A 14,611-nucleotide genomic window follows, 5' to 3' on the forward strand; every position below is an offset into this window, starting at 1 on the left:
AATTGTGATTCTGTTCACACTGGCATCATTGTTTCATTGCATCAGATTTCTATTGTCCCGGCTATTTTGAAACCTCATGGATCTATTATACAAAATGGATCAAAACAGATCCATCATGGAACCTTTACAAAGAGAAGTCATGATGCCAGTGTGAACAGAGCCTTACACGTCAATCATGATTTTGCAAAAACATCAAAGTATAATTTAAGAAATTGACCTTATTATAAACACAAGAAAAAAAAAAAAAAGATTAGGTATTTCTAAATACTCACCCAAAATTTGTACTGGGTTTGCTTGATCAAACGTGACCGGCTCCTTCTTAGGGAAGAATGTGTTTGGAATTTGTGCGGCAGCAGATCTATAGGCATTCCTCCCTGCAAGGAACGACAATTCTCATGTAATCCATATACCATGGACAGAATTGGCTATTTTATCCATATTTTCATGCTGTGAGTGGTTAAACTGCAACAAAAAGTCTGTTTTCCCCAGTCTACAGTCTGATGTTTTAAGTAGCTCATGAATAAGTTATATATTTCTGAAAGCCTTCTTAAAATTCTATTATTTACTTGACATAAAAGTGATTGTTTGCTATTGATCTGGAATATCGGAGTATGGGCTACGAGTAAAAAACGAACTGATAAACATGTGGAGGGAGATTTATAAATGCAATCATGGCAGCGTTCTGGTGTAAAAGCATAAAAAAACAACCCAGTGTTTTTACTGATCACCATATTTCTTTGCAGCGTCTGAAATCCCTGAAGGGCTGATATAGCCAGGGGAAAGCCTCCGCTGCCATACATTTCCTCAGCAGCAGAAAGTTTAGTATTAGGGTATGTGCACACACACTAATTACGTCCGTAATTGACGGACGTATTTCGGCCGCAAGTACCGGACCGACCACAGTGCAGGGAGCCGGGCTCCTAGCATCATAGTTATGTACGATGCTAGGAGTCCCTGCCTCGCTGCAGGACAACTGTCCCGTACTGTAATCATGTTTTCAGTACGGGACAGTTGTCCTGCAGCGAGGCAGGGACTCCTAGCATCGTACATAACTATGATGCTAGGAGCCCGGCTCCCTGCACTGTGGTCGGTCCGGTACTTGCGGCCGAAATACGTCCGTCAATTACGGACGTAATTAGTGTGTGTGCACATACCCTTACATGCCAGCCATTTAAATGATTGGCTCATCACGTGATACCTAGACGGTCCTGGTCCACCACAGCCGCTCTTCGTCATCAGACTTACGTCTCTATAGTGTCCACGACATATGGTTATGCTTTAAACATATTTCAATAATGGTTACCTGTAAAAGGATCTCCTGCCACTGCAGGAGTATTTGAAGACGAGCCAGGCATGTACCGACTGCCCCCTATAGAGAAAAATGGAACGCAAAAAGCTTTTACAATGGGCATCACCACATCTGAAAAATTAACTATTGATTGCATTTTATTACACGGGAACAAGACCCAATTACACTGAGCGCTAACCAGTCTCTACTGTTTTATTGATCTCTTAACATATTCAATTTCTAAATGCTATGGGTGTTAAAACAGAATTACTGTCATTTTCTAGCACCCAACGGAGAGATTTCCACGGTCTGTTCTATAATGACAATAAACTAGGTACGATAGCTTCACATTCAGTAAAAAGAAAAAAAGCAACAACAAAGTCAAGAATAACAAGACAGAAAGAAGTTACCTGACTGCCAACTGGAGTTTAACCTACAGCAACCTTTCCCAATATGAAGTAAATTGGTTTCTTTGAAGCGGGAGATGCTTTGATATATGGTTTCTCGCAATCTCCTATTCCCCAGAGACCTCATCAGCCTCCTGTCTACTGTCCTCGTTCTTCAAAAGGATTCACAGCCCTCCCGGGAAATGACAACTTACAGTACAATATATGGGACTATAGAAAGATGAAGGATTTTAGGAACATTTCCTAGCACCTTTCTTTCCTTCGGGACAATCTCATTTGTTTACTACATTTTGCTTCCATTGTTCATCTGAATATTAGGCCGCCTAGAATAACAGAAACTTTAATCCATGTATTTATGACATCCCTTTTCTATCCCTAAATTGCTTTGTATATAACTAAGCTGGTCACACACAGCCCGATTTGTCAATATTATATAGATATCGTGCACTTCTGAAGATTAAAAATAACTCAATATTGTATGATATTCACAATTTTTTCCATTGTGCAAGATCTATAGCGAGAATATGAGCAGACCCAGTTGCTTTAAAGGGGCTCTGTCACCAGATTATAAGTGCTCTATCTTCTACATAATCTGATCGGCGCTGTAATGTAGATAACAGCAGTTGTTTTTATTTTGAAAAACTATCATTTTTGAGCAAGTTCTGAGCAATTTTAGATTTATGCTTATTAGTTTCTTAAAGACCAACTGGGCGTGTTTTTACTTTTGACCAAGTGGGCGTTGTAAAGAAGTGTATGAGGCTGACCAATCAGTGATCAATCAGTGTCCTGCACTTCTCATTGTTCCAGCCCAGCTTCTTTTACTGCACAATCACACTGTAACAATGAGAAATGTATGAGGCTGATTGGTCAGCGTCAGACACTTCTTTGTACAACGCCCAGTTGGTAAAAAGTAAAAACACGCCCATTTGGTCTTTAAGAAAGTCATTAGCATAAATCTAAAATTGCTCATAACTTGCTCAAAAATTATTGTTTTTCAAAATAAAAACCACTGCTGTTCTCTACATTACAGCGCTGATCAGATTATGTAGGAGATAGGGCACTTATAATCTGGTGACAGAGCCTCTTTAAGGGTCCGACCAGTGGGACTATTGCCAATTTCAAGAAAAATGATACCACGTTCCTGGTAGAGGTGGCTGTGCACTCCGTTAAAGTGAATGGGTTGTACGAAAACAATTGAACACGCACAGAATTTTGCTCCTGCTGCTTTGCATTATGATCAGAATTGATCCTGCTCATAAACAGATTCTTTAGTATTTTCTCACTTGCCTCACAGATATTTCAAAATATATAGTATAAATTAATGGACAGGATATAGGCCACCACATCTTCTCGGGAAACTCTGTTAACTGTTACATTGTGGAAAAACCAAACTTGGCCTAGCCATATGTACAACAGCTTTAGGCCCTGTTCACATGTTGTTTGTTTACGTTTAGCGTGTACGTCAGGAAAACTCCCGACGTACACGCTAAACATGTCCATAGAGCTCCATTATCAGATAGAGGCCAAAACAGTGTCTTCTTGGCCTCCTTGTGGCCGGTATATATCCATATACCACAAAAAACAGGAATGGAATAGCGTAGTGGACTACGTTACTCCATCCCAGCGTGAAATAAAACAAACAAAAAAAAAGTATACTTTAAACTAAGTTTTTAGAACACAAAGTTTTTATGACATATCCATTAAACGGATGCCATTACAAACCAAGGGTGACGGATGTATTTAACGGATGCCTAACAGTGGCATCCGTCACCTATTGGGTATAATGCGATCCATTTAACGGATATGGCATGAGAAGGGTTATTAAGTTCATAACATATTTATTAAATACCATTATATAGAGGACCTATGTCAATGCCTCTTCATACGCTCTGAGGAAGTCACGGAAGTGACGAAACGCGTCAGCGTGCTGTCACACACTGGAAACTGTTGTTTTGGTCTTGGGACTGAAACACATGCTCGGCATGTAGCTTGGACTTAGCCGGAGAACTGGCCGCAACTGCTCATACCCGCCAGAGACATGTGCGGACGATACCATAGCCAAGGTATAGGAACGACATACCCTGGTAGCCGTTAGCACTAAGCACTTATGTTAAGTGCACTTGACCAGCTCTGAAAACTCCATTACCGCATTCCTGCGGGACCTTTCTGCCGTTCGGGAATTCCCTAAAGACAAACATAGTGGAAGTGTGGCTGCCCTGCTGTCATTCACTCCCGAAATTAGGAAGGAACTTTCCCAACTATAAGAGGAATGATACATTTGTCTCCACTATCTGGGATTCCCTACCTGGCTGCTGTACTTCAAACCCTCCGGATAAGTATATTATACTACATGCTTACCTGATGGGTCGATTTTCTTTGATTGTCTTATATAGCAATCCTTGTATGTGCAGCGTTTATGTATTTACATGATTTACTATATCCATGTGCAGTAGTTGCCTAAGAGTACTATACCATTTAAACCAGTACTCCATTTTCAGTCCATGATATTGTAGTTAGTCCGTGGTACTATGTCATCTGTGCTATGAGTCTTCCCTTATTTGTATTGCATTACAGTGCTCATTATGATATATATGCAGTCGCATGAGGCAAACAATTTTTTCTGCATTGTGAGCAAGATTGTCCTTCATACCCGGTGGATCATATTTACATTTACCCGGCCGGGCTTGTGAGGTCTGTTTGTTTGCTTGTCCGTCATTTATGCAAGATCATAAATTTTAGTCAAAATTAAATAAATTTATGTTTTATAGTCAAATTGAGCCGAGTGCCTCTTTATACCAGGATTTGTCCCTTGTCCCCATTCTTTCTCATTACTTATATGCCTGGTTGGCACCGTAAAACTGTCCAGAGCTCTGTGGCTGTTGAGATTCCTTGTTCTTGCTCTATATACCATTATAGCCTTTGGCTGACGGGTGCCACTGCTAGTCATCTGTCGCAGCCTACGTTTATCCTGTACATCGGGAGCTTTTCCCAACATACACAAACATGGGCCAAAACACGTTATGTGAACACAGTCACATTATTTTGTCAGTTCTTCCCTATGCTATTATTTGTGACATATAAATAAATGGAGAGACAGATACAAAAACAGATAAAAATACATGTACTCTACCATAAAAAAAACAACATCAAATGGGCAATATCAGAGTACACGTGACAGACTGCATGAACAAAAAGTTAAAGAGAAAAATAAATCCGAAAACCAAAAACAGAGATATGGCTAAACTTGCTGCCGGTCTCTACTACAAGAATTAAAACTTAGGCAGGATTAGGTGGAGACCAGAACTGCATACTGTCTTGCCACATTGAAGCTTAGATAGTATATGTAAAAGTTAGCATCATTGTACTATATTTTTATCGCCTTTTGGCTGTTTTCAGCTTTGTTTTAGGCCTCATGCATACAGCAGAGCCATACAGAGGCATACACAGTCATTGCAGCTTTGTACTTCAGAGCCCTTTGCACTCTGTGATGTTGTATTACAAATATTCTACCCTAGAAGCAGTGCCTCTGCAGTAGAATATCTCTGTAATATGGCATCTGATGGGACATGGCATGATTTTCTGTGGGATTCATATGGAGGCATACCAATGCACAGTAGGGCCCCACAAAGGTCTATGGGTGGAATATTATTGTGTTATACAGAGTAGGAATGCACGATGCATCGAAATTTGGATACTGTTTCGATACTCTGCATCCCCAAACGGTTCGATACCGTTGTTTCATGTATTTCGATACTTAGCTGCGCAGCCGCACAGCTCAGTATTGTAACACATGAATGTATGAGAGCGGGGCTGCGGATGTGTAATATAGTCATTGTCCAGCTCCTGAGTCCTGATAACAAGTGCGCGGGGTCAGGATGATGCGATGCGGCCGGCGCTGCACTAATGATTGCCGACACTAAAGACCGAACATGGCGGGCGCACTGCAGAACACCCCCATGTTCTGTCTTCAGTGCCTGAACCGCCGCTCATTAGTGCAGCGCCGGCCGCATCACCTCAGGCTGACCACGCACGCACTTCCTGTCAGGAGCGGGGCAATGGCTGTATTACACAGCTGCAGCCCAGCTGGCGGAGATCAGATAAACCTCTCCTCTCCGCCGTTATTCCCCTGAATGCTGTGATCACAGCGGACTGCAGCATTCAGGGAAAAATGAGAAGGGGGATGCCCCTTGGATCGCGTCACAGGGAATTCCTGTGACGCGATTGAGGGACATACCATATATGGGCAGACAGCCCAGGGTCCATTGAAGGACCCCAGTGCTGTCGGACCATATTTCCTGTTGTTAGGGCATACTTAGGTATGTCCTAACAACTGCCTGTGTACTATCCGTACACAGGCTAATGTACTGTAATATAGATATATGCCAGTACATTAAAGTTTAAAAAATAAAAGTAAAAACAAAGTAATGTTAAATTAAAAAAGAAAATACACATACACCTTTTTTACAATAAACATTAAAATAAGTCTCAATACATAAAACATACACATTCGGTATTGGCGCGGCCGTAATAACCTGCACAACTATTTTTTTGCTTAATTTATGACGTGTACGCTGTAAAAAATAAAATAAAAACTGCTTTCTATCACTTATTGTGGAGCACAAGGTGTAATGAATTTAACCTCCATGTGCCTCACATTAATAGTAATTAACCCCATCATGTACCTTACACATTAACCCATTATGACTGAGAAACAAGATGGTGTTAATTACTATTAATGTGAGGCACATGGAGGTTAAATTCATCATCACACCACGCACCTCACATCAGAAAATGGAAGAACTTTTTTTTTTTATTACAGTTGGCAAAGTATCGAAATCGCAATACTACACAAAGTATCGGTATCGAAGTCCAAATTCTGGTATCGTGACATCCCTAGTACAGAGACGTGACACACTTGTGTGAAGGAGACCTTACGTTGAGCAATGTAGGAAACGGATGTGCTAAGATGGAGCATTATAACCCCCTTGGCTATTATCTTCTGAAATTATACAGTATTTGACAAAACTATAAATCTACAATCATTAACGACAAAGTTATTAAACTTGCCTGTAAATGGATCTGCACCAGAAGGAATAGAAGAGGAACCTCCAGGGATATAACGGCCTCCACCTATGATGGATTAAGCATCATTTTTTTGCATTTAATATTAACCTACAGACTTAAATTTACTTGACTACCTACTTATATTAGAACAGTGTTTTGTCATCCCTTTTATAACAAATGATATATTACTGTATTCCTGCATATGCCTATTAATATATAGAGTCCAACATGGCTAGCAAAAACATTTAACATGCAATGTTAGGCATTTTTCTGAAATGAGTAACAGCTTTTCAAGACCATAAAAGAACCAGACATATATGGTACATCCATAGGATATGCCATAAATATCTGATAGATGTGAGTCCCAGCTCTGGGACCAGCACCTATCTCAATATCAAGGGTTCCCCAAACTCGTTCCCTGCCTGGTAAGACGTCCACATCCATTTGGAGACTTAGTGGAAAGGTGGCCGAGATTATAGAAACAGCCGAGCTCACTGTGCTAGATGTGAATGGGAGTTACGAAAACAGCGTAGCTCAGCGAGACCGCCGTTCTCGAGATAGGTGCGGGTCCCAGGCTTGGAACCCGCATCTATCAGACATAAACTTCTAAAATGGGAATACCCCATTAACGTATTTCTATACTGTTTTTACTGCCTTTTTTTCTGTGGAGAAAATTTGTGACCAATCTTAAACCTTTGCCTACAGCCCTGTCCTTAAAATGATCATCACTTCTGTGAAAACTGCCTCCCCAGTTGCATTTTACCAAAAACTATGGGGGGGGCCTCAGTTTGAGGAAAAACTGACTTAAATGATCCCTATGCACTTACAAGCTGTGGTCACAAACGCACTACAAATAGAACAGGGGTATTTACAGTGTTTCACTAAAATTTACCAGTAAATGGATCAGCTAGTCCAGAATTTGTAGCAGTTATAGTCTGTCCACCAGTGTTGTCAATAATGAATTTTGCGACTTGATCCAAAAACATAGGATTCAGATCATTCTTCTGAAGGAAATTGTGTGCTACCAGCCATGGATCTTCTGTAACATTAAATGGCAGCTTGTAGGAAGGGCCACTTTCATTGACGTCAATTGTGAACACATAGTCATACTCCTATAACAAGAGAATACGGATTTTGTTCAGTTTTTCTAACAGTACAAGATGCAACTGATATAAACTATAGACTAAAGAATGAAAGAGGTTGTATTGTTTGATATAACCAGTGCAGGTAGATACAGCTAGTTCTATAGATGGGATATGTCCCACAGCTATTTAGAACTAGGAAAATTCTCCTATGTCTTACATTTATAGACACCACCTATATAAATGATAAATATGTAAATAATTCTTCTATAGAAGTGGGATCAACTTTTGGGTATGAATTTTAAAACCGTTCAAATCTGCAACTTATGGCACTATACACCGATTAGCCATAACAATAATTCCCCCTGCCTAACATGTAGGTCCCCCTCGTCCCGCCAAAACAGCTCTGAGCCTAAAGGTGTCCTGTGGTATCTGTCACCAAGACGTTAACAGCAGAAGCAGATCCTTAAGTCTATTAAATGACAAAGGTTGGGCCTCCATGGACCAGAATTGTGTTTCCAGCACGTCTCACAGATGCTCAATTGAATAGAGATCTGGGGAATTTGGAGGCCAAGTTAACACTTTGAAAACGTTGTCACGTTCCTCAAACCATGCCTGAACAATTTTTGCAGTGTGGCACAGCACATTATCCTACTGAACGAGACCACTGCCCTTAAGGAATACTGTTGCCATAAAAAGGTGTGACTAGTCTGCCACAATGTTTAGGTAGGTGGCACATGTCAAAGTAACATCCACATGAATGCCAGAACACAAGGTTTCCCGGCAGAACATTGCCCAGAGCATCACACTGCCTCCGCCGACTTCCTATAGTGCATCCTGGTGCCAGCTATTCCCCAGGTAAGTGACACACATGCACCCAGCCATCCACATGACGTAAAAGAAATGATTCATCAGACCAGACCACCTTCTTCCATTACTCCATGGTCTAGTTCTGATGCTCCTGTGCCCATTATAGGAGCTTTCAGAGGTGGACAGGGGTCAGCATGGGCATTCTGTTCAAAGTTATTCACTTCACCTGTCAGTGGTTACAACGTTATGGCTGAACGGCGTATGTGTTCTGCTATTAGAGCTCTGTTCATATAAAAACTGTACTAGCTAAGGGGAAATCCAGTAAAAATTACCCTCTGATGTGTCAGACACATGTGAGAACACATTGGTAAAGTCTATGGTCTTTGGACTGCCACTGATGGCTCTTGTGAGCTAGAAACGCGTCAGAGAGGACGGCCGTTTTATGTATTTTGTCCACTTCAAGCTGTTCAGCCTTCCGCTGGCTATCTAATTATATAAAGAAGATTTATTTTTCAAATTCCACAAGGAGTGCTGATCTTTTCCTCTTGAATGTTGTTCCTATAGAGTGGAGTTCGCGGTCTTCTTCGTGCACCTGGGAGGGTGAGCTGACATTTCTATTTATTTACTGCCATGGATTTGTAGAATAAAGGGGTTCTATAGAGAGCTTAAACCCCTTTGTTATGCTCAAATATTTTTTACTGGAAATCTGACAACATCTTGTACAAATCGGCATTAATTTGGATGAATCTTTGTTTAAAATGTGTCAGATTTGCAGTTGCAGAACTTTAAGTGCCAAAGGGGTATAAGCTATCTATATATACCCCTTTTTGTTTTTTTTGTTGTTTTTTTTTTAAAAAGTGATTGTCCAAGAGCACGGACTTTACCAATATGATCTTCTCACATGTATCTATAACAGATCAGAAGGTTATTTTGACTGGTTTTCCCCTTTATGCATCAAAACAGTAAATAACGTGTACATACTTTTCCTTCAAATAAAACTTTTCCTGAAGTTTGCTGAGTGGCTCCAGAAGAGCCAACCACATCCCCAATCTTGATCCAGCGTCCTTCGCTAACACTCCACTGGTAGGCTTCTACTTTACCATCTTCATTCACCAGACGCGTTTGTCCTTCTTTTGTGCCTATAAGTGTGCAGAAAGGAATGATTTCAAAACGTACTCACATTTTTTTTTTTTTTATATCACTTTCATGTTCTAAAAAGTAGAATGATATAAAACATGTTAGATAGGGGAGAACAAGGAAACATTAGCACAACTTCACACAACAAAGTAACCTGTGGTATGGTTATGTGCTATATGAGCATGTGAAGTCTCCTATTGAAAACATCTGAAGGCTGCTGATATCTAACTAACCAGGTGGTTATGCAAACCCAAACCGTGCATAAAGCCCTAACTAGGAAATAGCAAGTCGTAGTTCATTTTATTGATCCCATGGCACAATTACCTAAAGAGCTGATTCTCCGAGCATAAAGTATACTATTTACACACAAGCTTTATGCATGCTTCATAGATTTACCAGGTTCACTGAGATGCTCCTTTCCAGGTAGATCCTCTATCTTAATGTCTCCCAGATCACCAGTTTTAGGATCAATAATGGTTTGGGACAGTTCATCTTCAAAAGCCTGGATTTCCTCAGCAGTGGCCATGCGTTCCTGGGACTCCGTAAACACTCGGATAATGCCATCACTAAAATAAAATATGCACAGCACATGTAGAAGCTGCAAACCATCTTTGCTGACCGGATAACAATATATTCATAACAAAATATCACAGAAATCATTTATATCAGGCACATTCCAGTGTAAAATATTTCCAAACATTTCCCCAACTCCTAATAACATTAAAACGTTTACAATACTCTACAGTGAAGACATTTTAATAATGTATGTACCTTGCTCCCACAACAATGTCTCCATTTTCCAAGACACAACAGCACCACACAGACTGGGCAGGTAGGCGAATTGTCTGGGCACACTCTCCTTTTCTCCAGATTCGCATTGATCTGTCCTCTCCCGTGGTCACAAAATCTAAAAATAAAGAATACTGTAACTTCCCTTTGTAATGTACAGTAGAGTAACACGGCACGGTACATTTTTATATTAAGTCTTACATTTAGGCCCCATGCACAAGACCATGTTCGGTCCGTGATATACGGTCAGCAAGTCCCGGACCGAACACAGTACAGGGAGCCCGGCTCCTATCATCATAGTTATCTATGACACTAGGAGTCACTGCCTGTCCGCGGAACTACTGTCCCGTACTAAAAACATGATTACAGTACGGGACAGTTGTCCTGCAGCGAGGCAGTGTTACCTAGCGTCATAGATGCTAGGAGCCCGGCTCCCTGTACTGTGTTCGGTCCGGGACATGCGGCCGACGTACCGACCGTATATCACAGACCGAACACTGTTGTGTGCACGGGGCCTAAAGTCAACATTTTTGTCATTTTAACAAACCTCAAGGCCAAGAGCCAAGTTTGAACTTCGCTATAGACTGTAGATATTGAAGGAATTCAGGAAATGCTTTTAAACATCTCCTAAATCTGAATTTTACAGATGTTACTTCTCCTGCCAGATATTGAAAAGTAATGGTGGGAGATGCAGCCAGCAGATCAGGCTATCCTGTTGCTGAGTAATCGTACTGCACCAGAAGCCTCTTCTATGAGCTTTTCCAAGGAGGCTTCCAGCATTGGACATTTTTCTTAGCAAAAGATCTGCCCAAAATCCTGGCTGCGTCTCCGGCTGTCCAGTTCTGGCTTTAGACAAGAGCATTGCAACTCTGGAGGCAAACTTTAACATCAGAGAAGGAAATAATAGTAGCCGCTGCTCTCATTACCAATAACCTTTTTTTCCATTGCAGATACCTTGGTCTGGGTGGGGGGAATTATACAGCCATCTTTGAGGCGGAAACTTAATTTTAGCCAGTCAAGAAGCAAACAATTTTAAGATCATTCAGAAATGTAGAAATTATAATAATATTTTTCATCTTACATGATATATCTTAGGGTTTTCTGACAGCTAATGGCTTCTAGAAGGAATTGTAGGTTAGATCTACTGATGGACCTTTTTTAATATGTAAAAACGTGATTAGATATGGTTAAATCTTCTACAACTCTGGCGTCCTATACTGTGCAATGTCTCTATAGTCCTGAATGTACAGTATCTGTAAACATGTCTAGATCTCCTACCTTGAGAATTTGGAAAGAGAGATATGCTATAGATATAATTGGTGTGGCCATAGTAGATCTGCAGGCACTCTCCAGTAATATGCCACCTCCTTATACTGGCATCGTTGGAGCAAGAGAGAAATTCAGCCTCATTTAACGTTGCCAGCCCTCGAACACAATCCTCATGTCCTGTAAAGCAAAAATCAAACATTATGTTATTCTCTACAATGTATTTGAGCTTTTTGCTCTTCTATTTCAGAAATAAGTACATGTAAATAGTTTCTCTACTTGCATAAAATCTAGGTCCGTATTCACACGAACGGGTGTCAATTCGGCCGTGAAAAACAGCAGTTTTTCATGGCCGATTTTCTCCTGTGTGGGCCCGTTTTCACAGATCCCTCATAGACTTGAGTCTATTGAGGGATCGAGGAAAACGGGCAAAAATAGGACATGTCCTATTTTTTCAAGGTCATTCACACGGTCCGTGACTAGCCCCACAGACGTGGATTGATTTTAATGCAGCCACGTGACTGCCGTTAAAAAAAATGTCCGTCACATGGCTGATTATCCCTGTCGCGTAAAGAAGCCCTAAATAAAATTCTCTTTTGCTTTTTTATTTTTGTTGAGAGCTGCAATTTGCAGGTCAGAACCGCCTAATCTATAAAAACAAAATTCTTCCTTCAACATTTTAAAAATGTGAACAATAAACACCTCGGAGATCAGATTTGTTCTTTAGATTTACCCCTCAAGCTAAATGGCACTGTATAATACCAAAGAAAGAATTCCGCACACGAACCCTATTGCCATTTATTACGAAGCTCCTCAGTGCAGCTCACTATGACATTGCAACACATAGGTCAGCAAAAATTTTGACAATGCCACATCTGCATATTCAAAAGATTTTGTTATATTGTGCAATTGAAAACTTTCAATAAAAATCTTATGAAAGCAAGTCGACTACGCTATTGCTTCCGGAAAAAACGGCAGGTCCGGTGCACAACAAAGACAAACGGAAACCATGGGCACCGGATCAGTCACCTTTGAAATCAATGGTGATGGAAACGGAAACCTCTGGTCAGTTTGCGTCTGTTCAGGGTCCCGTTCTGACGGAAAGTTCAGATGGAACGTCAGAATGTGACCCCCAACGCAGATGTGAACAGAGCCTTAAACCAACAAGAATTAAAAGTATTAGCAACAAGCTCGAGTAAACCTTTGTTTCTCTTTCAATATAACCGTTGTATATTTTACACACCTAAAAAAGTCTTCTCGCACCGCCCTGCCTTCCACAGCTTGATAGATTTGTCAGCAGATCCAGTAAGCATCAGGCCCTGCTCAGGCAAAATTTTCACAGCCCAAACAGCAGCAGTGTGGCCCTACAAGAAAAGAAAAAAAAGAAAATCTGAAGACTTGACTTTAACTATAGCATAATAAAATCGGGTTGTAAGTAAAAGACAGTTTAAAAAATGCATACTTTTTATTGTTTTTTTTATAGCCAACTTTATACAGTCTGCCTAAAGCATGTGATTTCATTATACCAAATACATACAATTTCCAAAGAGTATTTCCCTTTATAAAACAAAAAACAGCACTAATAAATAGGTCTTTGGATGGTCGACTATTCAGCCGACCATCTAATGTGTATGGGGGTGTCCTAACGCTCCCCCGACGGCAGATGTTGGGGGAAACAAGGATTGGGCATGTTGGATTTAAATACGCTAGATCCTTTACGCTCACCGAAGATAACCCGCTGCCAAAGGTGTCCGCCTCCACATTGAGTACACATTCTTCCCATCAAAACTACGGACACCAAGACAGAACCCAACAGACCCCATTATAAGTCAATGGGATCCTTCAGGTGCAGGTAGACGACGGATCCGTCACTGCATCGTGGTTTCTGTTAAAAACAATTTTTTCCCCAGTTTTTCCACAAATAAAAATAACTAAGAAATGGCTGGATAGATTATTGAAGATTCCACACAAGAAGACACGATAAAAGACTTAGGGTATGTTCACACGGGTCAGATTCTGCAGCAAATCTAAACCAGAATCTGCAGACAATTCTGGCTGAAAGTCCACACCAAATCGTGTTTATTTTGTTGTAGATTTTTTGGCCAGATCTACCACTGCGGAGAACAGCAGAGGGTAGCTGGGGGGACCATACTCACATTCCCCAGCTGGTCTCTGTGCAGCTGGCCTCCTGGAATGATGTTTCGACCCACGTGACACTGAAGACTGTGATTGGCTGTAGCAGTCAAATAGGATGAAACGTCATCAGAGTCGACCGGCTGCCCAGAGACCAGCCAGTGACGAAACGCTACGGGAACACCAGGGGAGCAGAGCATGGTCTTTTTTTTATTATAATACAGTAGAAATAGTGTTGTTTTTTTTTTACATGCGACTTTTGATATTCAGCAGTTAAAACTGCAACATTTGGCATTTGTTACGGATTTTCACTCCCCCATTGAACTCAATGCGGAAAATCTGAAACAAACGCGCAACCATTCCAATTCAAAAATCTGCACCGGAGATCAATTTTCAAAAAGAAATTTTCTGCAACATGAGCACATTGGTGCTACTGTAATACGCTGCAGCTTTTACACTCGCAAATCCAAGCGGAAAAAGGGGATTTTTAAAAAAAAATCCTTTTCTCATCTAATTCATTCATCAAAAAAAATCAGTTTGTAGAGAAGCAGTAGGAGCAACTAGAAGGTAAACCGTAAACGTAGAACAAAACTCTTGACGGGTTGGAACCAAAAACAAGAGGAACTAGTAAAATC

The 14,611-nt window shown here is 40.8% G+C and overlaps 1 protein-coding gene across 2 annotated transcripts in view; it reads right to left on the reverse strand.

Annotated features, from left to right (window-relative positions):
- Positions 1–14,611, reverse strand: part of PLAA (phospholipase A2 activating protein) — a 33,801-nt gene that overhangs the window by 7,820 nt on the left and 11,370 nt on the right. For both annotated transcript variants that reach the window (XM_075826444.1, XM_075826434.1), the window contains exons 4-12: positions 13,087–13,207; positions 11,856–12,023; positions 10,560–10,695; positions 10,185–10,354; positions 9,633–9,790; positions 7,652–7,871; positions 6,763–6,825; positions 1,304–1,369; positions 273–374 (exon numbers count right to left, since the gene is read on the reverse strand). In XM_075826444.1, coding sequence (XP_075682559.1) covers positions 273–374; positions 1,304–1,369; positions 6,763–6,825; positions 7,652–7,871; positions 9,633–9,790; positions 10,185–10,354; positions 10,560–10,695; positions 11,856–12,023; positions 13,087–13,207 — 1,204 coding nt within the window. The remainder of the gene's footprint in view (positions 1–272; positions 375–1,303; positions 1,370–6,762; positions 6,826–7,651; positions 7,872–9,632; positions 9,791–10,184; positions 10,355–10,559; positions 10,696–11,855; positions 12,024–13,086; positions 13,208–14,611) is intronic.

Source organism: Rhinoderma darwinii, chromosome 1, assembly GCF_050947455.1.
Source record: "Rhinoderma darwinii isolate aRhiDar2 chromosome 1, aRhiDar2.hap1, whole genome shotgun sequence".
Taxonomy (NCBI): Eukaryota; Metazoa; Chordata; class Amphibia; order Anura; family Rhinodermatidae; genus Rhinoderma; species Rhinoderma darwinii.